Raw genomic sequence first — 27,807 nt, 5'->3', positions numbered from 1 at the left:
CCTGCTGCTGTGGGTGCGTGTGAGGCGCAGCACAGCTCTTGATACCTCAGCTGGCTTTCCCTCTTCCTGTGATTTGTGTCAGCAGAGTCTCCCAGCCAGCAGGAAGTTGAGCCCTTCTAGAGTCCCCATGACAGTGTGTTCTCACATCTAAACAAAACCACTGCTGCCTGATCCCTCCTCCCCAGTGCAGGCCACTGGGAGTGACTATGTTCAATGACTGATGTGCTCTGACAATGAATGTTGTTGTTTTAAGGTCTTCTTTTTCTTGTGATTCTTTTGTTCCATAGCGTCGTCCCCCAGACTACAGTAATACTCAACAATGATCGGCAGAACGCCATTGTAGCCAAGATGGAAGACCCCTTGAGCAGCAGGGCACCGGATTCCCTGGAAAATATCATTAGCAAGTCAGTAGCCATGCACCATCCTCCCTCCCCCTGCCACTGTGATGTCCCCAAGCCAGGGCACAGAAAACACGTGGCCATCCCTGTCCCTGGGATGGTTCCAGCAGGCTTCACCCAGTTGTGTAGGTGCTCAGGGTGGGCAGGGCAAGGCCACACACACAGGGCGAGTGGCCCGGGGACTGGCAGAGCTGGCGCGTGGTGGAGGGCACGGCGGCGTTTCACAGTGGTCAGCTGATCATCACCATCTGTCATGCCGCTGTGTCAGATACACAGACTCACCTCAGAGTCTGCTGAAGGATGTGAGCATGTTGCATTGTGGCTTTTTTCGTACCCTGTATCTTTTGTAGTGTCTTGGCCAGAAGTGGGAAGGACACAGGCCCTGTCCCAGCCTCTGTCCAGTGGGGAGCCTTTAGCCCAGTGTCTGGGCTCCACTCACCCCAGGGGCTTTGTCACTCTCGTTTCCCATCTGTGTCTCCACCACATCCTGTTTTTGCTTTTGCACTCCACTCTTCTGCAGGTGTTGCTTCTTCGGCTTAGCCCCATTTTCTCAGCCTAGTGTTCTAAGAAGCAGCTGTGATCTTGGGCCTGACACGTGGGGTGAAAGTCGGGGGGGTACCCTGAGGTGAGCCAGGCTCCCTCGGGTTAGCTCTTAGAGGTCGGCTGCTCAGGTTGATTACCGGGAACCAGGTCAGCTTAGACAGATCTCTTCAGGACCCAGTTCGGAAGTGCGGCTTACAGCTTCCACCTCTGGGGTGGGAACAAGTCAAAAACACCCTTTTTGACTTTGTGAACAGGGAACTAGTGCTTTCTCTCTCCAGTGCTTAGTCGGTCATGGTCTGGGCTGTTGACAGGATTATTCAGAAAGCAGGCACAGTCTCTTAAGTGGTCTTTTTGGAGCGTTTCAGTGCAGCTGGCCGCCCTGCCTAGTGGGTAGGGCTCTTCCGCTGCACCTTGCTCTCATTGCTGCACATCAGGGCTGTGGTGAGAAGAGCTGCTGGAGGGGTCCTGGGACGCTCTGCCCGAGGGCCGCAGCAGCCTGTTCCTGGGCTTGCCCTGGGAGTGACGGGAGTGTGAGGGCTTTCTGGAGGCTGAGCCACCCTCTGGGGTCTGACGGGGGTGGGTTGCTCCTGGGGCTCTGTGCCCCCGTCCTCTTCATGTAGTCTTTCTTTGGCATGGCTCTAAAACCTCTTTGGTGCAAGTCAGCATTTTGAGGGATAACGTTGATCTGAAAGCAGGCCCGAGTCCCCGTGACTTATGCTTTCACTTCTTTGGTGATGTAAATTTTTTGTAAACATTTTTTTATCCCATCTCAGCCTCTGAGTGTTTCCATGTTAAGTTGCTTTCATTGTCATAGAGCTGTGTGGGGAGACCCCCGGGTGCACTGGTCCCTGCTCAGTTAGGTGTTGGGAGAAGACCAGCCCAGTGCTGTCCAGGAAGTCAGGACTGACGGTGGCTGCCTTGGCTCACTCTCACACGGGTTGATGTGCTTGTTCCCACCAGTGCTGTTCCTGGGCGTCGGCAGAACACCATCGTGGTGAAGGTGCCAGGTCAAGATGACAGCCACAACGAAGACGGGGAGAGCGGGTCAGAGGCCAGCGACTCTGTGTCCAACTGTGGCCAGCCGGGGAGCCAGAACATCGGGAGCAACGTCACGCTCATCACCTTGAACTCAGAAGGTGTGTTCCCACGGCACCTTCTCCGCTTGGCCAGCCCAGCAACAGGGACAACTTTGTACTTTTAAGCAATGTGGTACAATATAAAAATGCTGAAGGAAGTTAGAATAGCTTGAATTCCAGGAGCTGTTCCTGTCTCCTTGTGTGAGTATTTGTGTGCCTGATGCCATAGAGGAGCACACGTGTCCTATGAGCATTACCAATCCCCTTTGTGTCAAGTTAGGGGCCAGCGATGACATTACAAAGGTACCGAAGTGTTTTACTTAGGAAATTTGTTGGTGATGAAACTCAGTTTGGGTAAGAAAGAAATGACAGTCAGTTGCTGGGCAGGGAACTGTAAGCCTGGTTCTTGTGCTTGCCTTTTGTTAGTGGCTGGGTCCTGGCATCTTGTTGTTGTTGGGTCCTGGTATTTTGTAGGTGGTGAGTTCTGGTATCTTTAATTGGCAGCTGGGTCCTGGTGTTTTTTGTTTTTTGGTTTTTTTTTGGTGGCTAGGTCCTGGAGATTTGGTGGTAGTGGTCCTGGTGTCCTTTGCTGGTGACTAGATCCTGATGTGTTCCTGTCTTTGTGGAGCACCAAGAGTGTGGGTGATCTAATCAGTCAGTAGTTAAGTTGACTGAGTTAAAGATACAAATTAACTAAAATGTGGCAGGAGTGGTATCTCTTAACAGGGATTTAGAGTAACAATTAAAAGTTTAAATTCTAGTTGTTTGGGCATTTGCTAATTGCTACAAAACTTGACTACATATAAAATGTTGCATACTTACTTGTAATGGGGAAGGATTGTACTGCAGACAAGGGTTGATCTAGAATGCTCTTGAGCTCAGCGGCGCACGTGTGCTGAGCAGAGGAGGGCTGGAGCAAAGATCAGCCACCTCATTCTAGAAAACCAGTGGAAGCTGCAGGGTGTTGATGGAACAGAAAGCCATGAAATCGATGAATGACAGTTGCTGTGTTCACTGTTAACCATATACAAGTAAAGGAAGTTTCCAAAAATATTCACTGGACATTTGTTCACGTAACTTGTCTTGCTGAATTGTTCCACGTAGATGCTTGTACGTAAGCACACTTTTGTGGTGCTTGTAAATTGGATGCTAAGAGTAGAATTGGACACAAAGCAGCATGAGGCTGTCAGCAGGTCTCAGGTCTTACTGTGCCTGAAGTGGGCATTGCTACCCAGGATGGGCACCCTGGGCACTGTGTCTGCTCAGCAGCTCATGCTCTTTTCCATTGCAGGACGAGGCAGCTAGTTTGTAATACTTGCCCTAATCGCAATTGAGCTCGTGTCCCTGGATTCACTGATGGCCTCCAATAAAAGACAGAGGCCCCCGTGGCCCTTGCCCCGGGACAGGAGCTGAATTATGCCTTTGCTCAGTTTGTATTCTTGTGACCAGAGCCGATTGGTACCTGCCATGGAGATGAAATCTCCTCAGAGCATCTATAGTCTAGCTGCAGGGTCCAGTGCACATGTTGAGCCAAGCATGGCCTGGTCCTGGAGTAGTACCCTGACCATGATATTTTTTATGGGGCAGTAGTTGTGAATAAGCACAAGAAAGGGTTCAGTGGGTCGCACAGGGAATTCATCTTGTCCACTTTGGTGGAAGACATGAGTTATTTATAGTTGTGATTGATCCATGTGGTGGGGCTGGAAAATTTCTGGACAGTCCCATTCCATTCCTGATAACACAACATCCCTCTCAAGCTGAGCTGGAATGTCAAGTCCACACCACCATAAAAATCAAGGCAGAAATTTCCACTTCATTGAGATTTATACTTAAGGACGTGACTCAGTATCCAGCTAGGAAGCTGAGTCTCTTGGGTTTGTTTGCTTGGACTGGCTGTGAACCGCGATCATCAGATCTTAGCCTCCTGAGTAGCTAGGACTACAGGCATGAGCTCTGGCACTCGGATAAGTTTTCATTTTAATAGGTCTTCCAGACAATTTTTTTTTGAAGACTTAAATGACTGGAATAGAAAGCAGGTTTATTTTTTTTGGTACTCTAAAAATAAATTCCTAGAATCTATTGTTTCAAATGGCAAAATTGGACCAAGACATTTTAGTAAAACAAATAGATCTTTCTGAATTATCAAGAGGTACATTGCATTTCTCAGACATCTGTGTAAGTAGATTTTCTGTCTTGTTTTCTGTGGGGAGACACAATTCAGTGTCACCAGTAAGTGACACGAGTCTGTCTCCCCAGGGTCAGAAGGCATTGTGTCTGAGCATTGAGGAGGATACCACGCTGAGAGTTCCCAGGGTGTCCCCAATCACATGGGGTCCTCCCTGCCCCACTCCGAGGATGGCAGCAGGCCCTGAGCCTCTCTATGTCCAGCAGGGATTTCCTTCTCCAGGTGGCAGTGACTCTCACCTCTGTGGGTTAGACTTGCTGTGGCTGGTGCTCCCCCTCCTCAGCCTTCTTGATTGACAGAGGACCTCACACCCAGTATTCATAGGCTGCTACCTAAAGCAGGAACTCACCATGAGGACTGGCCACATTCACAGTGCCCAAAGGAAAGCAACTCTTGAAAGCTTGTATGTGAACTTGTGGTTGGTGCTGAAAAGGCTCCTCTCTGGTCTGGCAGTGCCAACTGCAGGCCAGGAATCTTAGTTCTCTTTACTTCCTTCTTTTTCCTTTTCTCTTAATAGGGAATTTTAAACACATGGAAAGTTGAGTGCTCAGCAGCACTAAGCTCTTGTCCTGAGTTTACTTTAGAGTAAACATGGAGAGCGTGGCTGGGCTGAATTAGCAGTCTTCTTCCTGGGAAAGGCTACAGGGACCTTTGGCTGTTTTGAGAGCAAAGCTGAGAGGTCCTGCCCACTATTCTTTGCACCTTCCAGTGTCCTGGTGGGGGGTGGCACAGCACCCAATGTCTGTGGGATCAGTGGGCCACACTGGGTCCTTGTACCCCAGTGTTTAATAAAAGGCTCAGCAATACTTGGTGTCACCAAATACCACCTTCTGTTTGACTAGAGGTTCTGTTGAGTTCCACTAGACTATGCTGCTCCAGCCTGGGGCAGCCCTGGCCTTCAGCTTCTTTACTGGACACCACAGGCAGCTGTGTCATTAAGATCTACACCTGACCAGCTTTGGATTCTGAGTGTACATCCATACCAGGTGCATACTTTCCAGAATAAGTGTGTGTGTGTGTGTGTGTGTGTGTGTGTGTGGTATAAGTGTATTTTTATTTGTCAGCCGTGGGGCCTGAACTCAAGGCCTGGGTGCTCTCCCTGAGCTTTTTCTTTTTTCTTTCTTTTTTTTTTTTGCCGGTTGTGGGGACTGAACTCTGGGCCTGGGTGCTGTCCCTCAGCTCTTCAGCTCAAGGTGATCGCTCTACCATTTGAGCCATAGAGCCACTTCCGGCTTTTTCTGCTTATGTGGTGCTGAGAAATCGAACCCAGGGCCTCATGCATGCAAGGCAAGCACTCTACCACTGAGCCACCTTCCCAGCTCCTCCCTGAGCTTTTTCTCTCAAGGCTAGTTCTCTACCACTTGGAGCCACCATGCCATTTCTGGCATGGAGGTAAGAGTCTGACTTTGAACTGCGATCTTCAGATCTCAGCCTCCTGAGTAGCTAGGATTGTAGGCGTAATCCACTGGCACCTGGCTTCAGAAATATTTGTAGATGCCCTTGGACTTTTCTGGGGTGAGCCCGTCTTAGACTTGCTGGAGTCTGTTGTGTTGTTATTATGTTGAGGCAGGGTCTGACTGTGGGCTCACACAGGTCTCACACTTGAGATCTTTTTGTGTCAGCCTCCAAGGGCTGGGTAATACATAATTGTAATGGTGGCTGACTGACTTTCAAGGCAGTGTCTGAGCATGTGTCCAGAGAGCCTTCTTCACTGTGAACCATTGATGTTCCTTAGCAATGATATTCTAACTCATCACTCATTCTAAATTCTAGAAATCAGAGCTGTTAGCTATAGCTGGCTGCTTGGTTCTGGCTCCTACCTCCTGCAGAGATCGTGTCTGTGTGGACAGGGCTTGTGGACTCACCCAGATGTGTTACGGCTCCGGGAACTAGGGGAGGCTTGTCTGCCGGAGGCATAGCATACACATATGGTCAAGGGCCTGCAGGGAAAGCCCCTCGGGTCCCAGAGACCTGGGGGCATTCCAGGCCTGTCCTGTCCTGATGACCAGGCTTAGGGCTCTTATTCTGTTACTGGCAACCTATGAGGCAGTGAGTCAAAGTAGTGTGATTTGCAGTGTTAGAGAAATGGTGTGGCAATGAAGAGGAATGGAGTCGCCATGCTGTGAGCAGGGGGCAGAGTTGTTTCCCACAGATCAGCTCTGAGTTCACTGCTGGGTGGTCTGAGGTGGATTGGAGGGAGCGAGATCTCGTGGGAAAGGCACACTTGTGCTGAGGGCTAGGCAGTGCTGTAGAGTTAGCGCATCCCCGGGGACGCGGTAGACGGCAGCGCACGGGCAGAGTCGAGCTCCCTGTGCCTGCCTTCTCTACACAGAGGGGGCCAGTGGATGGACACTCAGCTGTCCCAGAGACAGGCGTGCTTGGTGTGGCCATCAGACCCGAGAGAAGGCTGCACAGAAAGTCTTGGCCTTGCTCACTCCTGTCTAAGTGAGGGGCAGAGCTGACAGTGACTAGAAGCTGTGAATTTTGCTCTGAGCTCTTGACCTTGGGACTGCAGAGAGACTCTGGTGTCCGGCCCAGAGCTTGCTTGATGTCTTCCTTCCAGACGGGGCTGGCTTGAGCCTGTATGTTCTGGGCAGCCCTTCAGGGTCCCTCAAGGCTTTTGCCACAGCTGGATGCTGGTGACCGTTCCTGAGCTGGGGAGCTTTGAGATGTGTGCAAGGCTTGCCTGCGGTGTTGTTTGCTGAGGCAGAGTTGAAGGCGGTCCAGAGGTAGGAGAACAGTGTGGGTGAGGTCAGCTGCCACCTGCAGTATCTAAGATGGGTTCGCAGGAATGTAGGCTGCCTTTTGGGAGTGATTCACTGTTTCTGCTCTTCGGAGCTCAGTGCTCCCACTTCCCACAGCAGAGGGTTTCTCTGGGCTCCTGGCCTCCGTGTGGACTCTGGGAGCTGATATTGAAGCCCCTCCTGCGCTTTTGCTGCAAGTATTTGAGCCACCCACGCTGTCTTTTGGAACGTGCCTCTGCCCCCTCTGACCCAGGGAGCCTTCTCTGTTTTAGAGGACTACCCCAACGGCACGTGGCTGGGCGACGAGAACAACCCCGAGATGCGCGTGCGCTGCGCCATCATCCCCTCCGACATGCTGCACATCAGCACCAACTGCCGCACGGCCGAGAAGATGGCGCTAACACTGCTGGACTACCTCTTCCACCGCGAGGTGCAGGCTGTGTCCAACCTGTCGGGCCAGGGCAAGCACGGGAAGAAGCAGCTCGACCCGCTCACCATCTACGGGATCCGGTGTAAGTGCACATGTGGCTTGCCACCGGGCTGGGCTGCTGCAGGGCGCTCAGAGCTGAACTGAGCACGGTGCGGGGCACGGATGGGGTGGGGCGGTGGCCTGGGCTGAGCGTTTCCTCTGGGCGGCATTGTCTGCTGCCCCCAATGAGGACACTTGGGAAGGTGCTTCACGCGGACTTTAAAATTCCAGCCTCACTTGTCCTTGGGCTGCTCTTGAGGAAGAGAGACGTGCCGGGTCTCGTACCTCCTGCTGGCCACAGCACGCGTGAGCTGTCCAGCGGCATGATTGGAGTGTTACTTGCTCCTCCTCCCTTCTGAGAGCAGCATCTGTCTTGCCCGCGCCATGCTCATGTCTGACCTGGTTGAGCTGGAGGCCAGTGGAACCTGATCATAGTATCCGCAGAGGCCCTGAAGAGTCACGCTTTCCCAAGCTGGCTGTGGCTACATCATTTCACTGATGGCATTTGCAAAGGATGCAGACTACTCAAACTCCTTGTTAGCACTTACGGCCTGGTGACGGCCCCCTAGTGTCCAGAGCCTTCCACCTTCAGAAGCCATGCAGTGTGGCTTCTGATAAACACGACATAAAGCAGGCAAGGGAAGGCCTTTAGAGGCCTCTGAGGATCGTGCAATCTCCTTAAACAAATACGGTGACAGCTCGAGCTCTCTCCGAGAGGCGGTAGCTCCTGAGGCTGGCTGTGACCTCTGTAAGCAACACGAGGCCCCCTTGTACAGCTATAGTCCAAATGTAAGCAAATAGACACAGCTGTATTCCAGTAAAGTGCTGCCTTCAGAGGCATGCAGCCCACCTGCCCAGCGCTACTGTCCTGTGCAGTGTGCCAGGGAGAGCGGTATGTGGCTAGCCTAGCTCCAGTATGCAGTGCTGTGTGGGAGCTGAAGTCCAGGGAAGCTGTCCTGCCCTTCCAGGGACATGATGAGGACCTGATGTGAAGCTGGAGTGTGGTAGTGGACCCTGATTTGGAGAGGCAGGCACCTTGGAACATCAGTGCTAGGACTGTGGCTTCCTGGGCACAGGTAGGACTTAAGGCTTTTGGAGGTCATGGAGAATGACCTTCAGAGTAGAAGCATATAGGGACAGGGCGCGCTGGTGCTCAGGCGGTCTATGTCAGTGGTGCAGGCTGAGTGCTGGTGCTCAGGGGTCTATGTCAATGGTGCAGGCTGAGTGCTGGTGCTCAGGGGTCTATGTCAATGGTGCAGGCTGGGTTCTGGTGCTCAGGGGTCTGTGTCAGTGGTGCAGGCTGAGTGCTGGTGCTCAGGGGTCTATGTCAGTGGTGCAGGCTGGGTGCTGGTGCTCAGGGGTCTGTGTCAGTGGTGCAGGCTGAGTGCTGGTGCTCAGGGGTCTATGTCAGTGCAGGCTGAGTGCTGGTGCTCAGGGGTCTGTGTCAGTGGTGCAGGCTGAGTGCTGGTGCTCAGGGGTCTACGTCAGTGGTGCAGGCTGAGTGCTGGTGCTCAGGGGTCTATGTCAGTGGTGCAGCCTGGGTTCTGGTGCTCAGGGGGTCTGTGCCAGTTGGTAGAGGGCACTGGTCAGACACAATAGGGCAGTCCCTGTTTTCCCTGGCTCCATCAGACAGCCTGCCTGCCTGTCTTCCTCTGTGCATTTAGAAGGTGTCAGAAGATGTGGGATGCACTATGCGCCTGGCTCCTGTGCTTTCTTCTGGCCTACAGGCTGAGCTCCCTAGGCTGCTGACACAGCAGCTCAGTGCCAACTGGACCTGCCTCCCTGAGCCTCGGGGATGTCCCAGAGCACCGTCTTCCAGAGAGATTGTCTGTTAGAGCAAGTCCCTCGAAGTGTGTGCTCTTCAGTGGTGCGGTCCTGCTGTATCTACACCCACACTGAACTCAGACCCCGGGCCAGTGCCCAGTGAGGCTTCCCCACAGCACCCCGTGGGTGAGGTGAGAGCAGGATTGCCCTTCTAGAAATGGTGGGCTGGTAACAGGGCCAGGTGGAGGGACTGGACACCGTTAGTGCAGACCAGGGCTGTTGCTGTGGACACAGGAGAGGATGAAGTACGGGGATTCTTGAGGCACGAGCAAGGCTTGGCAAAGCGGAAACTTGATAGCTCTCCTGTTCATTGCCTATGGCAGGTCATTTGTTTTCTACGTAGCAATGACTAGTTCACTGTACAAACTCATGAGTCGCACAGAAGGCCCAATGGGAGGCCTGAGATCTTACTGGGAACCTGTGGTCGTCCCCTGGGTCTTCTCGTGGCTGCTCCGTGAGAGGCAGCCTTGCTGTGCATGTGGTGTATGAGCTGAGCACCTTGCTGCAGCTGCTCCCAGCCAGCGGCCAACTTCCTCCTTGCTTTCCAGGCGGATGGGCGCCGGTGCACAGGAGTGGAAGGACCTCTGACGCGGCACACTTAGGTTTACGACATACTGAGCCCCTCAGGAAGGAGGACGGATCACATGGACACCTAAAACCCAGCTACAGAGAGCTGGGAGAAGTGTTGTCCACATGGCTGTCGTCTGTGCCGGTGTAGAGAGGAGTGGGTGAGGCGCTAGAGAGAGACACCTGCTGGGACTACACCATGGCTCTGAGCTTGCAACATGCAAGTGGGTTCCTGGGCTGCAGTCCTGGCAGGGGCCGTGGAAAGGTGGCAGTGGGGACAGGTGCTGCGCCTGTAGCTTCTCTGTCATTGCACAGGGGATGGGACTTTACAGTAGGAAGTAGGAGTACTAAGAGTAGGAAGAAATCCTGCACCTCCATCTAGAAAGCATTGCCCTTGGGCCTTCAGTGGCTGGCTACCGTGTGTGCCCTGCAGTTACACAGAGGCCGAGCTCTGGAGCAGGCTGGTGGGCCGGCTAGGAGATGTCTCTGGGCTCTGGTGCACACACGCTGTTCTACCCGCCCTCCACTGGCTGTGCACACCAGACTTTGCAGCCATGTGGCTGCTCTTGCTGGAGGCATCACCTTGTGGGCAGGCACAGGCTCTCAGGACTGCTCATCTGGGGCTGTGGGTCCTTCTGGCCTCCCTGTACTTGGCTTCCTTGAGGTAGCAGAGGTTTTATCTGAGTCTCTAGGCATTTGGGAGAACATTTGATTAATTTGTACAACTAAAAGGAGTTCCGGGTGCGAAGGCCCTGACGGGCTCTGTGAGGATGGGTGCTTCTTGGCATTTCCTGTCTCATAGAGCACTGTTCCCCTTCTGTCCCCATCGTCACATGGCCATCTTCTCCTTGGAAATCACTGTCTCTTTCTCCTCCTTATAAGGACACCGGTCACTGGAGGGAGAGCCTGCTAGAATGACCTCATCTAAGCTTAATTAATCACATCTGCAAAGACCTTGCTTTGCAGTGAGGTCACCTTCTGAGGCCCTGGGAAGGACATGGTTTTTGAGGGTGGCTGTTCAGAGCACAGGATGCGGCTTGTTCTGACCTTGCGTAGTCAGATGTCAGCTCTCAGCTCAGTCCTCTGCAGTCAAATGGCCGTGCTGAGCGACTGGCATTTATCGGTCATGGTCCCGGCTTTGACCAGAGAGCTGGGGGAGGGTTTGGTTCTCCTGAGCAGGGACCTGGACAGGGATCTAGACGCAGCCTTGGAGGTGGCAGAGAGCAGCTGCAGGAGTGGGGAGAACAGAACAGGGAACAGGACGGCTTTGATGTCGGCCTCTGGAGCACCAGCCAAGAGAGCACATTGGCTCACTTTCCCATCAGAGGGGTTTGGATTCCTGTTGTTCCTCTGAGCCAGCCACTATCATTAAGTCTGTAATTTCAAGAAAGAAGTTGTTGGCACTTAGTTTCCCGCTTTACTTTCTCCTTAAACTTGAGATTACATTGGGAGTGATAGTGTCTCCATTCCTTTGTGACTGATAAATCAAATATGCCACCCACGAGGCGTGAGAGTAGACATTCTATCTATTCCCTTTTATCTGTCCCCTTCCCACAGCGGCCCTCGGGGCTCTGAGCAAGCTTGGGAACCCTTGCATGGTTGGAGCCCTCAGGGTCAGTGGTGGAGTTCTGGAAGAGGGAAGGCAGGCAGCTGTCCTGTGGGACACCCTCCACTAGCAGGCACTGCCCTGCAGCCTGCCCCGGACGGAGAGGAAGCAGGGCAGCTTCCCCCAGCCCAGAGGGCACAGGGAGCGCTTGGCCAAGAGTCGGGGCTGCAGCAGGCCTGAGCTAGTGCTGAGTTCCTTAGGTGTTCAAGGAAGAGTAGCTGGTGGTGTCTGGTCTTGTGCCTTGAGGACTGCAGGTACCCATTGTAGGGTCAAGCTGGGGCAGCCCTGTGAGCAGAGGTCTGCAGAGGAAGCAATGTGTCTTTTCTTGCCTGGTCTCCTGGCCTGGGTGGTCAATAGAAGGTGGGAATTGTTGAGCTGGTTCTTATGCCTGACCCATAATTTGACTTAGACAGATGATGTCTCATTTCTCTGGCTTTTGCCTGAAAATGAATGTGAAGGTAGTGACGTTCTTATTCCATGAGGTTTTTTTAAAAAAAAAAAACAAAAAAAAAAACTTGCATCAAAATATAAGGTGGAGCTCAACGCTGGCTGTCTGTGCTCCAAGGCTGGCAATCTGACCGTTCTGTCACAAACACTGCTGACGGCCCTGGAACTTCGTGACACCTAATGGCATCCGCAGCACGTGTACAGTACTGAGCGATGACTGTGATTGTTTAGAAGTGACCTGAAAGTCTGAGTCCAGAGCTGCTGCTGCCTTTATGTCCTAGGGTGGATGGATGCTGCTGCTGCTACTGCAGAGCGCTCTCTCTCCCGAGCTGCCCTCAGCCTCTCTCCACTGCGCTCCGTCCACTTAGATCACATTATCACCCTGGTCGGCCAAACGTGTCCTGAGCATATGCGCAGAAAAAGTCAAGAAGTGGCTTTCTAAAACAAAAGAAACTCGTGATACTTAATATAGCACTTAAAAAAATAAGCTCTTCTTTGGATTATTACTAGTACTTGGCTCTCAGTAGGAAAGATATTTAGGGCTTAAGCGGTGACTTAACCCTCAGTAGCTGGTCCAAACTCAGTGTTCTTGCTAGTCAAAACAGGAAGTTTTTCAGCTTAGTCTTCTGATTATTGCATTTTGAATTTCTTCCATTTATTTTGCTGTTGATGAAGTTGTGTGAGACAGCTAGACAGGCCATGGGTAGAACGAGAGCGCGTCTTATTTGTGTCTAGGTTACCCCCGGCCGGCCCAGGCCCAGGCCTAGGAAGACGCCCTGTGCTCACAGCATTTATCTGGAATATGTTCCTCCAGGTCACCTTTTCTATAAATTTGGAATCACAGAGTCTGACTGGTATCGGATCAAACAGAGCATCGACTCCAAATGCCGGACAGCATGGCGTCGGAAACAGCGAGGCCAGAGCCTGGCAGTCAAGAGCTTCTCACGCAGAACGCCATCCTCTTCCTCATCCTCATACAGCGCCACAGGTGGGCTCTGGGGTGAGCGGCTGCCTGAGTGTGCACTTGTCCCCACCTGGCTGGTGCTCTGTGACTCCCTGGGGGTTCAGTAGATAGGGGCAGTGGACCGGGCCTTGCATTCTGAGTCCAGTGGGGGCCGAGTTTGTGCAGGACCTTCCTTCCTCTGCCTAGTTATTTCACGCCTGAGAGTCCCGCTGGCTTAACAGCCACAATAATGGTACCAATATTTTTGGCAGTGACTGCAGGTAAGGCTGGGGGAGCACCAGTCGCTGTGCTCTGTGTTCTGAGTTCATGGACTCGCAATCTGAAGTTAGCGGGGCAGACTCTGCAGGCCTGGCCTAGAGATGCTGTTCTCCTGGAGAACTCACTGGGATTGACAGGTGACTGCACACGGCCTCCGATGCAGCACTGTGGAAGGCATTGACAAAAAATGTGGATTAGAATCATCTTTAAGCTCCCACAGGAGCTCCTTGGCAGCAGCTCCTGGAACTTGAGCCTGGCGTGGGGTCGGCTCAGGTCCCGGGGCAGCGTGGGCTGGGCATGCTCTCTTCTCAGTGCAGTCTTTGTCCACGGACTTTGTTCTGGAAGCTACAAATCAGATCACCTGGAGCTCCCTCCAACTTTTTGAGGAGCAAGTTTTCCTCCCGGTGTTTTGGTAGTTATCGGATACGCGGCCGAGCTCTAGTCGAGGTTCCCCGAGGCAAGGCCCACACAGGTTGTGCTCCTGGGGTGGTGCTTTGGGGCTGGAGTGCGGGGAGCGAGCCTTGTCGTGGCGACGTGACCTGGGACTTGAGACGTGTGCTGAGCGCTGTCGGCTGGGCAGCTGACACCCAGGCCAAGCCCCGTTTCCATGACAGTTACATGGCTGTGTGTGGAAGGTGGTTGAAAATTCAAATGTGAACATCTTAATGGTGGCTCTCTAAGTAGTAGAGTTATATGTAGAAATTTTTCTTTATCCCCAAGCGTTACTGTGGCTTTCACATTATTTGAAAACACTGCACTAGTATTATAGTTATTTTTCCCCTGGTATTGGGACTTGAACTTAAGGCCTCACACTGCCCTACCCCCACCCCCACTCCGGTTTTATAGTTTTCAATTTCTGTTTCCAGTTCAGGAGAGCTCTCTGTCATAGCACAGCTGCCTTAGGAACTGGCTATGCAGCTGTTAGACGAAGCAGGGGCTGCAGTTACTTGGGACTCCTCTGGAGGCACAGATTAGGGCACGGAGTGAGGGGCTCCTCGCAGAGCACAGCTGTCTTAGGAGGTGAGGCAGCTTGGCCCTTGCTGAACTGCAGGCTGTGAAGGAGGTGAGGTGAGGCTGAGCGCCACGTGAGGTGACCTGGCAAGCCGCACGGGGCTCCAGCGCAGGTCCACGGTCGGGTTGCTCTGGGGCAGGGCATCAGCCCTGACAGCGGTCAGCGGGTGGTCAGCGTGGAGCTGTGCAGCGGGAGGCCGGGCCACTGCAGACCATGCTCGGTTCAGATTCCAGTTCTAGTACTGGGGAGCCAGTGGCCTGGTACACCGGGCGGCGCCTGTACTGCTGGCCCAGCTCTCCTAGAGAGCTCTAGACATGCAGGGTCATGGCCTAGGTGACCTGCACGTCTGTGGAGTTACACGCGCTACTCCTCCAGCTCAGGTTGCTGTGCCTGTTCACACAGCGCACGGTCTGGTTCAGTTTTACACTTACTAGTGTTTGCTTCTCTTCCACTTACTAGCATCTTCTTTAAGTGAGTGACTCTGACAGAGGTTGCACACTTTGTTTCTCGGTTTTTATAAATGTGTTAGTGCTTTCTCTGAGATACGGTGGCTCCTGTGTTGCTAGCTGCTTGGGAGTCTCAATCAGCCCCTTGTGGCTGTGTGACACGCCTCCAGTGGCCCAGTCCCGGGCAGGCCCTGGGCGCGCGCTGTCTGAGGAGCCCCCGTGGCTGGTTGACAGGGTGGCTTTGATGCAGGACAGGCACCGCATCACCTCTGTGGCTTGACTGATGGACATTTCTCAGAAGTGTGCCCTGCTGTGCCTTGGTGGCAGGGTCTGAGCATGGGGACGGTGCGGCTGCCACCGCCCGCTTCTGTGCACCACATGTTGGACAGGAGTTGAAGGTGAGCATGGTTAGGCACTCGGAGGCGTTTATTTGTCTGGGCTATGACCCTGCCCCTGCCCTGCAGTGGGTCCAGCCTGTGACGGGCTGCCAGCCTGCCATATTCTCTCCAGCCCCCACGCACTCTCTCCAAGGACTCCGCTTTGTAAACTCTGTCTTAATACACAGTGTTCTTGGCTAAAGTCAGCTGGAGCAAAGCAGGTGGTTAGTTAGGGACTCCAGGGATTTTTGTCATTGTCCTTTGTGCATCTGCTCTTGGCTCATTAAAGCTGTTCTGGCATTTGAGGCTAGTTTGCTGACAGAAATAACCCAGGAACATGTAATTAAGCCAGAATTATGTTAATTTGGAATTAGTTGTGATTCCTGCTGGGTTCTTATGTTTACTTTTGAATTATCAACAGACTGGGAACTTCCTCGGTACTCTTAAGATTTAGTATCAAGGCAAGTTTATTTACTTATTGACTGACAGTGTTTATTTAGCCCAGATTGACCTTGAACTTTTGACCCTCCTTCCATTGTCTTTTCAGGCCTGGGATTGCAAGGATGTCCCACTCTACCCTGTGAGGCTAGTCTATTTAAAGATGAATTAGTTACCATCCAATTGAACACAAACCACAAAATCACTAGTTTCAAGAGGATTCTTGAAAGTTAGTTTACTATAGCATCTGTATTGTATTCGGCAGTTGCCAGCACTGTAAACTTTTTCTTGTCCTTCAGTTGGAGGCAGCTGGGTTTTACAACAAGCACTGTAAGTTGGGTGGCGCTAGTGACTCATGACCGTAATGCTCTGGAGGCTGAGGTTTAAGGATCTCTGTTTGAAGCCAGCCAGGCAGGAAAGTCTGTGAGACTCTTATCTCCAGTTAACCACCGAAAAAGCCAGTAGAGCTGTGCTTAAGTGCTAACCTTGAGCAGAGAAGCTCAAGGATAGCTTCTAGGATCTGAGTTTAAGCACCAGGATACCTGCGTGTACATGCTCACGCTCACTCACACGAACACCACGCATCCGTGCACAGTGTGTGAGCTTTCTGGAGAGCATGTGTGCTGTGGTTGGGGCTTACAGTACAGAGGGCTGGTTCTTGAGACCCTTGCCTGCAGGATGCTACTGCTCTCAAACATACTCAGTGGAGCCTGTATGTCACGGCAGCCTGACACCACAGTTAGTGATTAAAATATGTAAAAAGCCTTCTTTAGTAATTCTTTTTTAATTTTTGCATCTTACATATTTCTCCTTCCATTCACATTAACGTCCTGCTTTTCTCAGTTTTATCCTACTGCAATCTATTTATTCCTAATAATTTTTTATTGACTAGTGATCATAATTCCGTACAAAAGTATGTATATGCATTAATTTTTAAGTACTTCTGAGCCTGTAATGTTCTACGTATTTAAGAACAATTTTAAATATCATTATAGTTAAAATTAACATCAAAACAAATGTATCTCGTTTTGATTAAACATAGAAAGCAAAATTTGTTGGATATATGTTTTGAGTGGATGGGGCTATTTCCTAGTTAGATTTTCCTTGGTGAAATATTATGTCCTGCTGGTGTTAAAGAGGATTTAATCCTAACATCACCTATTGTTTGTTTGCACAAATGCTAGCTGAGGTCTCGTGTGCATTTGCTCAGGTCAGTGTGCATGGGAGAGGTTTGTTGGAACAGTGTTGCTGAGTCCTGTAGCTGGCAGGCTCTGAGATCTCACTTGCCCAGAGCTTGCACTAACCAGCCCTACAGGAAAGTGTAGGTCAGCTGACCCAAGCCAGCGTGGGAGTGCAGGGCAAGGATGAGAGGGATGAGGTGGCCTGGCGTTGCTCTGCCTGCCGGGCAGCGCCTGAGTCAGAACCTCTGCCTGCCATGTTCCCACAGAGACCATGATGGGCACCCCACCACCTGCCACCGAGCTCCAGCAGCCTCAGCCTCAGGCCCTGCACTACGCCCTGGCCAATGCACAGCAGGTGCAGATCCACCAGATCGGAGAGGACGGACAAGTCCAAGTAGTATGTACCTTCTTGCTGATGCGCCAGGGACGCGGGAGGGGGTCGCATCGGGGGCTGGGCATGAGTCCCTTACGTTTCACAGACAGACACCAGTTGCCGCATGACCCTGTATTGAAAACCCCTTACAGGACCTCACCAGTCCCTGGTCCCCCATCCTTCTGTGTGCACCACAGGTGCACAGGCCGCATGAGGGGCCCTTCTGTCTGTCCTGAGACAGTTTATAACACAGGTGTCCTTTCACTGAGGAAAGAAGAAGCCATTTCTTTCCAGGAGTGGGAAAGCATGAGCAGCCTTAGTTTCTCCGTCAGCTTTCCCTGGGGTTGTGTAATGTCCAGGCCCTGAGTGGCCAGTCCTGCCTCAGAGTTCCTTTCTGCTGGGGTTGTATAATGTCCAGGCCCTGAGTGGCCAGTCCTGCCTCAGAGTTCCTTTCTGCTGGGGTTGTGTAATGTCCAGGCCCTGAGTGGCCAGTCCTGCCTCAGAGTTCCTTTCTGCTGGGGTTGTGTAATGTCCAGGCCCTGAGTGGCCAGTCCTGCCTCAGAGTTCCTTTCTGCTGGGGTTGTGTAATGTCCAGGCCCTGAGTGGCCAGTCCTGCCTCAGAGTTCCTTTATGCTGGAGTGTCTGTCCTATGGCCGTTATTGCAGTCAGTCCAGCTGGGAGGAGCCATGTCCCCTTACATACTCTGGGCTTTGGTGACAGAGAAGGGAGACTTCTAGAAGCTGTGGGGGGAATGAGGAGTTTTAAGGATACCCTGAAATTTTGTGGCAGTTTTTATCACACCCGTCCACTGGTGTCTTTGAAGACATTAGTCACTATCACACGCACACCCAGGGCTATTTCATGGGGCCAGGTCCTATATTGCAAGAAAGAAATACTGCTCTCACGGGGGATCCCGGGCTTCTGGAAGCACAGGGTGGGCGCATCTAAGATAGAGCTTGGGGTGACGCACGTGTCAGCAGTGGATTTACCAGGTTGCTGAATGTGTGTGGTCAGCACACATACGCAGCCACGTTCGACAAAAGCAGAGTTTGTTCCCAGATCCATTGTGACCAAGAGAGAACTCGAAATAAGAGGAGTATTATTTCATTTAGCCAACTTAAGATTTATAGGAGTTATTTGCCTACATCCATAAACAAATGTGTGTTTTAGCTGGATTCTTTGATTTATTGTGTAAGTAGTCATGTGCTTCCTTGATTAAAAAAAACAGCTTTGGTGTAGTACACACTTGACGCCCCTCCAGCATGCCCCACCAGCATGCCACTTAGCAACACGTGGGAAGCCACGTGAGGAGGGCACAGAGCGCAGCGCCCTTCCTGGGGAGTGTGCGGGAAGTGCCTCTGGCTCCTCTGGTGTGTTTTCTTCTGATGCTTCCTGGTGTCTTCTCTTGTCGCGGATCCCACAGGGCCACCTCCACATTGCCCAGGTGCCTCAAGGGGAGCAGGTGCAGATTACGCAGGACAGCGAGGTGAGCTGGGGATGGGAGGCGGTGCAGCGTGGCCAGGACCACACACCCAGGGCAAGGCAGCCACAGTTGGAGTGGGCTTGAGGGGTGGGCCCCGAGCTTTCTCCAGCATCCCTCCTTCTGGCTTCCTGCTGCTTTAGGGGATGCCTTCCTCGTGTTTCAGCACAACATTCAGCAGCATGTACCACACGCAGAAAGAACAGCTGTCTTGTGTAACAGCGGGAGCAGCTCTCCTTGTTGCCTCCCTGTATGCCGGGGCCGGCTCTTCACGACATGTGTGTGTATGCGCGTGCGCGTGCGCGTGCGCGTGCGCGTGCGCATGTGCATGTGCACTCCTGCCGTGCATTCCTGCGGTGCCTCTGCAGAGGGGTCCCTCTGGGCATCCATGCCAGGGATTTGGTGTGTGTGTTGTCTTCTCACTAATCTAAAATTGTTTCATAAAAAGTTAAATACTCTCATTGGGGTCAGAGTAGATGAAATGGATTCACGTTGTAGGTATGTGTGTGTTTTTAATACAAGAAAAAAATGTCTACAAACTCAGCGTAAGATGTTTTAGTTTGTGGGTTTATAGCTACAAAGCTTAGATTTTATAGAATTAGTGGTTTCTTAGCTATTCCTGAAAGGCATGGGGAAGTTTTCACCCTGCCTACACATGTCATGGAGCTCCCCTTGATCATCTTTCTATTCATTTTGCAGGGCAACCTCCAGATTCATCATGTTGGTCAGGACGGGCAGGTAAGTGCTAGCTACCCTCACTGCACCCCTGCCCAGTGGCCCCCTTCCCTCCAGCCAGTGGGAGGGTGCGATGGACTGGCTTTGCTGTGGGCACACAGGTGCCTGCTGGGCTCTGGAGTCCCGTTTACAGCTGTGGGATCTCATGGCAGTTTTTAACCTCCTAGAGAAACCTCTCCATGCCTGTCATTACCTTCTGTACACTTGCGTGATGTTGCTGGTAGGGTTCATAGGTAGCTGTGCGTAGGATTAGGTGGGCTTTGTTTCTGCTTCTTGATGTCAAACACAAACCCCTTTAGTTTTCCTAACCTGAGAAGAGATGAGCAGCCCTTCATTGAGCCTGATTGGAATTCTGAGCCCAGTGAGGTCCCCAACCTGTGAGCACCCAGGAGGGATTGCCGGGAGGAGGGAGCGTGCTAGTATCTGTGAGCATCGTACCGTGTTGGTCTTTTGAGGACAGTTTCTCTTGGAGAAATTGTTTTCATCTGGGTCTGTGAAGAGAGTCTGGAAGTTTTCCAGTTTTGTAGGAAGTACTTTAGGAAATCGGCGTAAGGATCACACACCCAGAGCCCTCTCATCACTGGTCATTACCACCCAAGAAATGGTGCTTTTTCCTGCTGCATTCTCCTTTGCAAGTCCTGTGTGTGTCCCCATGTGTGCTGCCAGCCAAGGCCCTCAGCTGCTGCCTCTGAGAACACCCAGGACACCAAGGGACAAGAAAATCACAGGGTTCAGGGTGAAGGGACAGACAGACCCTCTCAGGAGGCGCCCTGAGCAGAGGGCTGCGGACTCTACAGAGTCTGTTGAAGGGGAATTTCACAGATTGTAGGACACATGTGGAGGTCAGGTGGGATGCAGCCCTGTTAGTGTGTAAATACAAGATAGTTGCTTTGGAAAGAGCCAGAGAGACAGAACTAAAGAGGATCCACAGTTGTTTCTGCCAAGTGTGTGCTGTTGGTGACAAGGTGAGTGGGAAGTATTTACAGCGGATTGGCTCTGTTTTTGATGGTTTGATGGTTCCTATTTATACTGGTGGTAGAATTTCATCATCGTTAGGAGGAGCCTAGACTTCAGTGCATACGGAAAGCAAGACTCCTTACCGCTGAGAGTCACTTTCTTTCTGTATATCCTGAACAGACTTCTGCTTAGAATTTTAAAAAATCCAGTCGGGCTTGTACGCTGCGTTAGTGTGAAGCTCATGCACCCTGGGTCTGATCCTTTTCCCATAAAGTTGGCCTGAGGTTGGAGACCCCAGCACCCACCCGCAGGGCTGGCAACCCGGGAGCCGCGGCTGTGGCTGCAGACTCGCAGAAGAGCAAAGCAGGCCTTTGCTGATGTCACCGCCTCTGGAGCTGGTGGCCATGATTAACCACTAATTTATGATCCTCCTCGTTGCAAAGTGTCAAATCAATCTACCACCTGATCACTTTTACCTGCAAATATCACTTTCTTCCACCACCGATTCCCATCCTTGCTGTGTGACCTCACACCAGAGAGCACACACCAGCCAGCCCCGTCTCTCAGGACTTCAGGCTGGGCACCTGCTGCTTCAAGGAAGCTCTGCCTTCTGATTGAAGTGAACAGTATGCATTTGCAAGAAGCTGCCTTTTTCTGGTAAATCTGTTAGCTAGTCCTCTCTTGTTTTCTGTTTGTAGACATTCTAGTTTTATCACTTGGCCTGTTTTTAAACCTACCCTGCTCATAATCATAGCTTTGCTTTCCAAACTGAGAAGATAATTGGAAAACAGAATGGTTTTAAAAAACCCTTCTTCCCTCAGCGTTTACAGCCCAGACCTGTGCTGGGGGGTGTCCCCCATCACCTCGCCCTCCCCCCGCCCTCAAGAGGATGGTGCTCTTGACTCTGAGGCTCTTTCCAGCCTGATTTTGCTCCCATTTTCTTGGTCCTAGTGTGAGTGTTGATGTTTGGTTTACTGAAGACTGATGACACACACTTGTTCCAGATTTACAGGAAGAGGTTGAGTTAAAGAATGCTTCCTGGAATTACAACAGCACTTGATGATGTTTATGCCATTGCCTTTGTGAGCCCGTAGATGCATTGCTCTTTGATTGCAGATGTGGGTGGGAGGTGGAGCCTGGGGAGCAGACTTCACCAAGGCCTCTGCAGGACAAGGTCAGCATGGCTCTGCACAGCAGGCACGGAGCTGTGGGTCGAGTGAGGTTGGTGCCATCTGCTCTCAGCCCTGGGCTTCCTCGCTGTGGGCTGTGACCAGCTGGGCACCCTGGTCCCCGAGCAGGGTCCCCCAGAGGTAGGAGGAAGAGCGCCACGCCCACTTTGCTGCTCAGACCTGGACAGGCCAATCTAGTGGGGCGGGTCTCTTGGAGAGAACTTGGGAGGTGCTGTTGATGGCGCTGATTTATTAGGCTGCAGGCAGAGAGGTTCTGCTCCATGTCTGCTCTAAGCTGGGGGTGTGTGGGGACCGGGTAGCTGCCCTGTGCAAGGCTCGGCTGGGCTGGGCTGGCGTGCCAGGTCCTTGGTTCTCTGTGCAGGTTCCCTGTGTGGCCTACCTGGCTCAGGGGCCTCACGGCATGGTTGTGGGTTTGCTGTTTGCCTCTGGGAACGGAGCAGAGTTCTCTCCCACCTTGCATCTGGGCCCATCTGTGAAGAGGGAGGACTAGGGCTTCCCGTCCCTTAGGGCCTATTCCTCACCGGCCTGGGCACACTCTTGACAGCTTGTGCTTCCTTCTGGCACAGCCAAGTGTGGCAAGCCCTGGCTAGGGTAGTTCCAGAAATTATCCTTAAAAAGCACAAACCCAGCTGTATAACCCATCCCCTCGCTGAATGAGATCGGGTGATGGCCCTGGACAGCTGTCTCTGGTCTTGCACCTGTCTGAGGGGCCTAGAAGCCCCTAACAGGCAAAGGAAGGCCTGGGGCTTCCTCTGCCAGAGGCTGTGTGACACAGGGGTGGTGCCGTTTGCCAGGGCGTGCTATTTGGCTGCTCCTTGGCTGTTTGAGCAGGAAGAAGTTCACTTCAGGCTTGAGTGGTGATGTCTGGTCAGGGTGGTATGTACATTTGCAGGACTCTCATTTCTGTCCCTGTTGACTTTCTTGGTACCATCTTCTACAGGTTCTAACACAGAAGAAATTTTCAAGTCAGGCAGGGGCCTAGGAAAAGCTGCACATGGGTTTTGGCTACAAAAGATATTATTTTTTTAAAGCAAGAACTTGGATGAAATGATTGCTTACATTTACATTTTCAGCATTTTAGTTAGTTGGAAGGCGTTTGCTGTTAGCTGAGGCTGCAGCAGCTTTAGAACAACCCAAGACACCGCTGGAGGTCCGGCCTCACTGACCGCTGGTCCCCGTCTCGTGGCCCGGGCCCCCTCTCTTGTGATGCAGATACCCAAGGCAGGGACAGTGGTCCCCGGGGTTGGAGGGTCCCTATTTGGTCCACTGAAAATCATCTTTAAATATAACTTTCAAAGATGAAGTAAGACCCTGTTAGAGGCAAACACTGTTGTACCAGTACCCAGCGCAGTGCAGTCCCTGGGGGCACTTGTGTGAGTAGACAGGATAGCGGCGATTCAAGGTTAGCATTGAGGTAATTGAAGACACTTGGGAACATGCTTCCACTTTCAAAGCTGTTTGGGGATGGAGCCTGTGTCTACGCACGCTCACTCCTGCGTCCCTTGCCCCAGCGGGCAGCAGCACAGTGTGGTGACCGCTGTGTCCCCGTCCCCCGGCCCTCCAGCATCCCTCCCGCTTGCCGGGAGTCAGACTTAGTTCCTGAGGCATCAGACCGCGCTGTAGTGAAACATACTCCATCCACCTGACCCCTGGGTGTCGCCGCGGAGCTGGGTCTGTCAGCCCGAGGTGGAGCTGCTTTAACCAGGGGGACGTTGTTTCTCACACCGCCTGCATGGGCAGTCCAAAGGGGAAAATGGAGTGACTGAACATGCCGAAAAGTCATACCTGAGTCCTGCCCCGATGGCACAGTGATTTAACCTGGAGACCTTTGGGGTTCCGGTGATGTGGCCAGGGGCCCTGCACTGGCAAAGCAGGGGGCACCTTACCTGTAGGGTGCCCTGTGTGGGCCCGCGCTGGGCCTGGGGAGGCCTGCGTCTCAGTGACGCTACCCACTGGAGAGTTTCCGAGAGTGCCCCGTGGGCGCCTGCTCTGCCCCCAGCATTGGGGCACACGCATGCAAATCAGTATGCATTCAGCCAGCAGAAGCCAGCAAAAAGAAAGCCAGTCTTAGCCTGGAAGCTGTTTTCTATCCATAACAAAAGCTGAAGCAGAAGGAAGTCAGTGTAAGTAACTTTCCTTGTTCTGACGTCAGATGAGGTTCTTGAGGTTTCTTGGTGATGGGTTTGCTGTTTTCTAGCAAGTCTGTCACAGGCGAGCAGGGCTTTGGCCACTGGGGGCAGCGGGCCGAGGCAGGGACAGCTACTGGCAGGCGGGGGCAAAGTGCCTTTAAGGCCACTTCTGTGTCATTTATTTTGTTGGCTCTGTGATCTTGGGCAAGTAACTTAGCCTCACTAGCAGCCGTAGAACTAACAATAACAAACAAAATGACAACCATGTCAAGTTCCTATCCCTGTGGCTGGCCCTGACCACCTGTGTTCCTGGTGCTATTGGTCAGATGCCCTGAGGCCCCTAGCTGGCCAGCCCACATAAGCCTGTCCTGTTCTCATTTCCTGCTCAGGTTCAGCCTGAGTGAAGAGCTGTAGTGTCTCCTGTGATATGAAGGTCCTTGTCTAATCCTGAAGCTGCCAGCCATTATCCTTGGCTTTGGTCTTAGCACCCCTGGGAGCTGCCTGGGGGCGGTGTTCTCTGCATGTGTGTGATGGTGCACTCCCGACTCCATCCGTGCCCACACCACTGGCCTTAGCCAGCGGGAGGGCGTGCATGCCACTGTCTTCCTGGCTGACCCCTGCCGCAGCTCCCTGCCCTGCAGAGAGTCTGCAGCTTTGCCAACAGTGCCGGGCACATGGCTCCAGGCTGCCCCAGTATAGGTGTAGCATCTTTTCTTCTTGCTTTGTTTTTGGTGCCAGTCCTAGGGCTTGAACTCAGGGCTTGGGCATTGTCCTTGAGTTTCTTTTGTTCAAGGCTAATAATGCTCTACTTACTACATGAGCCAGAGCTTCATTTCTGGTTTTTTGGGGGATAGTTTTATAAATTGCAAGTAAGAGTCTCATGGACTTACCTGCCCAGGCTGGCTTTGAAAGATCTCATCCTCCTGAGTAGCTAGAGTTACAGGGGTGAGTGCCAGCGCCAGGCAGTGTAGCATGTTTTCGGCTGCTGTCACTTGCCTGCGACAGTGCCTGCTTTTGTCTGCTAATGGTGATTGGTCCATGAACTCACTGAGATGGAAGTCGAGGCAGCCTGTTTGCAAGTGTGAAAGGCTTAGAGATCATTTTATTTTGGTGTTTGTCACGCAAGCGTATGAAGAAGGTTTAGACTGACCTGTCTTCCCTGGGGTATGGGATCTGGGGGCCATCATGGTGTTGAGTGTTTCTCCAGCTCCCCTGGGCCCTCCTGGGCCTTTACCAACAGAACGCTCCCCCACATGCGCTTTGCACACACCTGTGTCTCTGCTTGTTTGAATTCACCTGTGTGTTGGAGCCAGGACTTGCCTCTGTCCTCTCGCAGGGTCCTTCCTGCCTCTGGAAAGCCAACATCTCTGTGTGCTGGCAGTGTGAGGGGTTCCTGGGGGACATAGCAGAATGCACTTGTACACTCTTGTTGGCTGTCACCAAACCACCTGTCCCTTGGCAGTGTGCCATAAAAGCCAGAACCCAAGGCCTTGCTGCTGTGGGTCCTGACAGGGCATGTTGGCCACCAGGCGGCCCTGGCAGTGCTGACCAGCCTGCTCTGTCCCCAGGTGCTGCAGGGCGCTCAGCTGATAGCCGTGGCCTCTTCCGACCCGACCGCAGCAGGCGTGGACGGCTCCTCTCTCCAGGGAAGTGACATCCAGGTGCAGTACGTCCAGCTGGCGCCCGTGAGCGACCACACAGCTGCCGCACAGGTGAGTCCTCGGGCCTCCAGGAGGACGCCTGCGCTCCCGTCTGCACACCGAGCTTGGGGCCTCGACCTCCAGGCAGGAAAGCCACCATGGAGAGGCCTGTGGGGCAGACACAGCCGGGCAGGACGGGGCGGGGGAGGGATTCTGTGGACTCTGCACAGGAAGGGCAGAAGTTATTTGGGCCAGATCCAGATTTCCAGCCTGTCTGTGAGCTTTCTGTCTCATAGAAATGTTTATTTGTAAACCTGGAGACAAAACGCTCTGCCCAGGCCTCCAATTTGGAGTTGCTCCTGGCCGCTGGGCCCTGGTTTCCCAGAGTGCAGCCCTTCCTGTGCAGAGAGGGCACTGGGCCAGCCTCCTGCAGCAGGGCTGCGACGCCCGTGAGGCCTGGGGGTCGAGGCACCTTGCCTCTGTCCGGTGGGGAAACGGCGAAGGCCCAGCTGCGTAGCCCTCGGCGCTGCCCTGGTTTCCAGGCGCTCCCCAGGGTCTTCTTGGCCTGCTTGGCACTGGGGCTGAGAGCACACAACTCTGGCTTCCTGCAGCAGCCTCTGGCCTTCTGTGTCGAGGACTGGGCTTCGCTCCCAGCCGGTGTGGTCAATGCCTCCCAGGGGCCTGTGAGGCCGCGAGGGCTTGGTGCTCCTGGAGCTTCCCAGGCAGGCACTGCGGAGCAGGCGCTGTGGACTTCCTCCTTGAAATGCCTCTGGTATTCTGGGGAAGGATCCCAGCTTGCAAGGGTACCTTGCTGCCAGCCCGGTCGCACCCGGTGCTGATCCCCCTGGCATGGCTCACAGGCCACACTGGAACCCACCGTGGAGCCGCCAGCTCTGACACAAGTTCATCCTCTTTCATTCCTGCCTGGCTGTGCCCAGGGCCTCATGGTGCAGATGATATCTGTACCACATCCTTCCTCCAAAGCCAGAATGGTCTGTCTTCTAGAGAAGCGGGTGCTGAGGGCCTGAGGCCACGGGAGAGCTGCCGTAGCCTCTGCCGCGGAGCCTCTGGGGCTCCTCCCGCCTCCCCCAGCAGATCCCTGCCTCTAGCTTGCCATCCCTGCTCCTGGGCCACGCGAAAGCCCCGGATGATTTCTCCACTGGGGCCACACCAGTGACGGCCAAGATGGAGGAAGAGTGATCTAGTCGTAGGCGGCAATAAGGCTGAGAATATATGTGCAGTCTTTCTAATGTCCGTAGGTCATTGATTCCAACTGGGTCTTCAAGGAAGAATGGTAGCTGCCCAATGAAATGCTTTTTGGAACACTGTGAGTTTTGGGTGGAGGGTGACATGAAACCTGAGATGCTAGGTGAATGTGTCAGCTTAGGAACATGGTATTAACTGACCCCATTTATTCCAGGACACCCTTAAGGTGAGGATGGAACGTTGACAGCAGAGGTGGCCAAGGTGGCCCCAGTTTGCCTAGGGGATGGGTGGAGATGGGCTGGGCTTTGATCAAGTCCAGCACGGCTGCCGAGTGCAGGGTCCCGGTGTCTCATACCAAGGCGGGGTAGCCTTGTGACCCCAGTCTGCTGTGTGCGTGGAGGTCACTGGTGGCTTTATGGCAGGTGAGTGTTCTGGATGTGTGCAGATGGGTATTTTTCTAGAAAAGTTCCTTTATCTCCCTGTTGCAGACAGCCGACGGCCTGCAGCCCACCCTACAGCCCGAAATGCAGCTTGAACACGGAGCAATCCAGATCCAATGAGACAGGTGGCCGAGCCACCAGCACCATGCTGCCTGGGCCCACGCGCCCTGTGCTCGCGCTCTGAGCCAGCCGGCGTCTGTGCGAGGTCTGCGACACGTCTGGGAGCTGCCTCCTCCTGGGGGCAGGGTCCTGGCCGCCCCAGGGCCCCGGCTCTGAGTCGTGCTGCCCACGTCCGGAGGAGAGGCACGGAGTAGAGTACACTCAGAGAAACGAGAACCACAATATTTTGTTTAATGGCTTTTTTTTAATTTGCTATGGTGTTTATAACAAAAAAGAAAATGGGGAAAAAAAAAACAAACGAGTGGAAATGCGGAAGCCTTTGCTGTGCTCTGTTCAGTGGCAGGAAGCAGGCGTTTGCGGGGGTGGGGCGATTGTGCAGGAGAGGAAACTTGCCTACTTTTCTAGGGGAGATGCTCCCATACACTGTAATTATGCATTTTTAATGAAATAAAGTTGTATTTATGACCACGTCCTTCAGTGCCATTGCACCTTGAAGACAGCCCCTCACAAGCAGCTGTTCTGAGATGGGGTGCCCAGGCCTCTGCGCAGGTGGGGCTCCTGCAGCAGGGCTGGTTCCAGCCCGGTGTGAGTTGGGGCCAGAGGTATGGCCAGAGTCCTGGGGGAAGTCCTATCCAAGATCACGCCTTCACAGCTTCAGTGTTTTGAAAGGCAAGGAAAACAGTTGCAAATAGCAGCGTGGGAGGTGGTTTGAATGCCCGGTGACGGGCAGCGTCTGGCCTGCTGCCGCCTCCTCTTCTGGCAGTCTCGTTAGTGGGTGGGGAGACTCCAGTAGAGGAGCTCACTAACTGAGTGCATGGTGCCTGGTGCTTTTTCAAAGCTGCTGTCCAGAGCGCTCTGCTCCCTTCCACCCTGTCCAGCCTCCTGGCACAGCGAGGGGTAGAGGCCAGCACTGGGCAGCTCTCCAAAGTGCCCGGCATAATGAGTTCACTGTCATCCTGGTGGGAGCCTGGCCACCTCTGAGGGTGGGTATGAGAGGAGGGG

At 53.1% G+C, this 27,807-nt stretch overlaps 1 protein-coding gene across 9 annotated transcripts in view; it reads left to right on the top strand.

Moving 5' to 3' along the window:
• The window catches only part of LOC122127938 (BTG3 associated nuclear protein), a 55,784-nt gene extending 28,507 nt beyond the window's left edge, over positions 1-27,277 (top strand). For 2 of the 9 annotated variants that reach the window (XM_042702246.1, XM_042702244.1), the window contains exons 5-13: positions 288-404; positions 1,902-2,077; positions 7,219-7,458; positions 12,674-12,847; positions 16,802-16,932; positions 18,332-18,394; positions 19,088-19,126; positions 24,968-25,111; positions 26,734-27,277. In XM_042702246.1, the coding sequence (XP_042558180.1) occupies positions 288-404; positions 1,902-2,077; positions 7,219-7,458; positions 12,674-12,847; positions 16,802-16,932; positions 18,332-18,394; positions 19,088-19,126; positions 24,968-25,111; positions 26,734-26,805 (1,156 nt within the window). In that variant the 3' untranslated portion in view covers positions 26,806-27,277. Of the gene's footprint in view, positions 1-287; positions 405-1,901; positions 2,078-7,218; positions 7,459-12,673; positions 12,848-16,801; positions 16,933-18,322; positions 18,395-19,087; positions 19,127-24,967; positions 25,112-26,298; positions 26,367-26,733 lie in introns of all 9 variants that reach the window. The other 7 variants (XM_042702245.1, XM_042702243.1, XM_042702250.1 and 4 more) reach the window with 4 other exon arrangements.
• Positions 27,278-27,807: the final 530 nt, after the last annotated feature.

The sequence above is a fragment of the Dipodomys spectabilis genome, unplaced genomic scaffold (assembly GCF_019054845.1).
Source record: "Dipodomys spectabilis isolate Male_0828 unplaced genomic scaffold, ASM1905484v1 ptg000318l, whole genome shotgun sequence".
Lineage (NCBI taxonomy): Eukaryota > Metazoa > Chordata > Mammalia > Rodentia > Heteromyidae > Dipodomys > Dipodomys spectabilis.
Note: the sequence above shows the minus strand (reverse complement) of the source record. Positions and strands in the feature narration are given on the sequence as shown.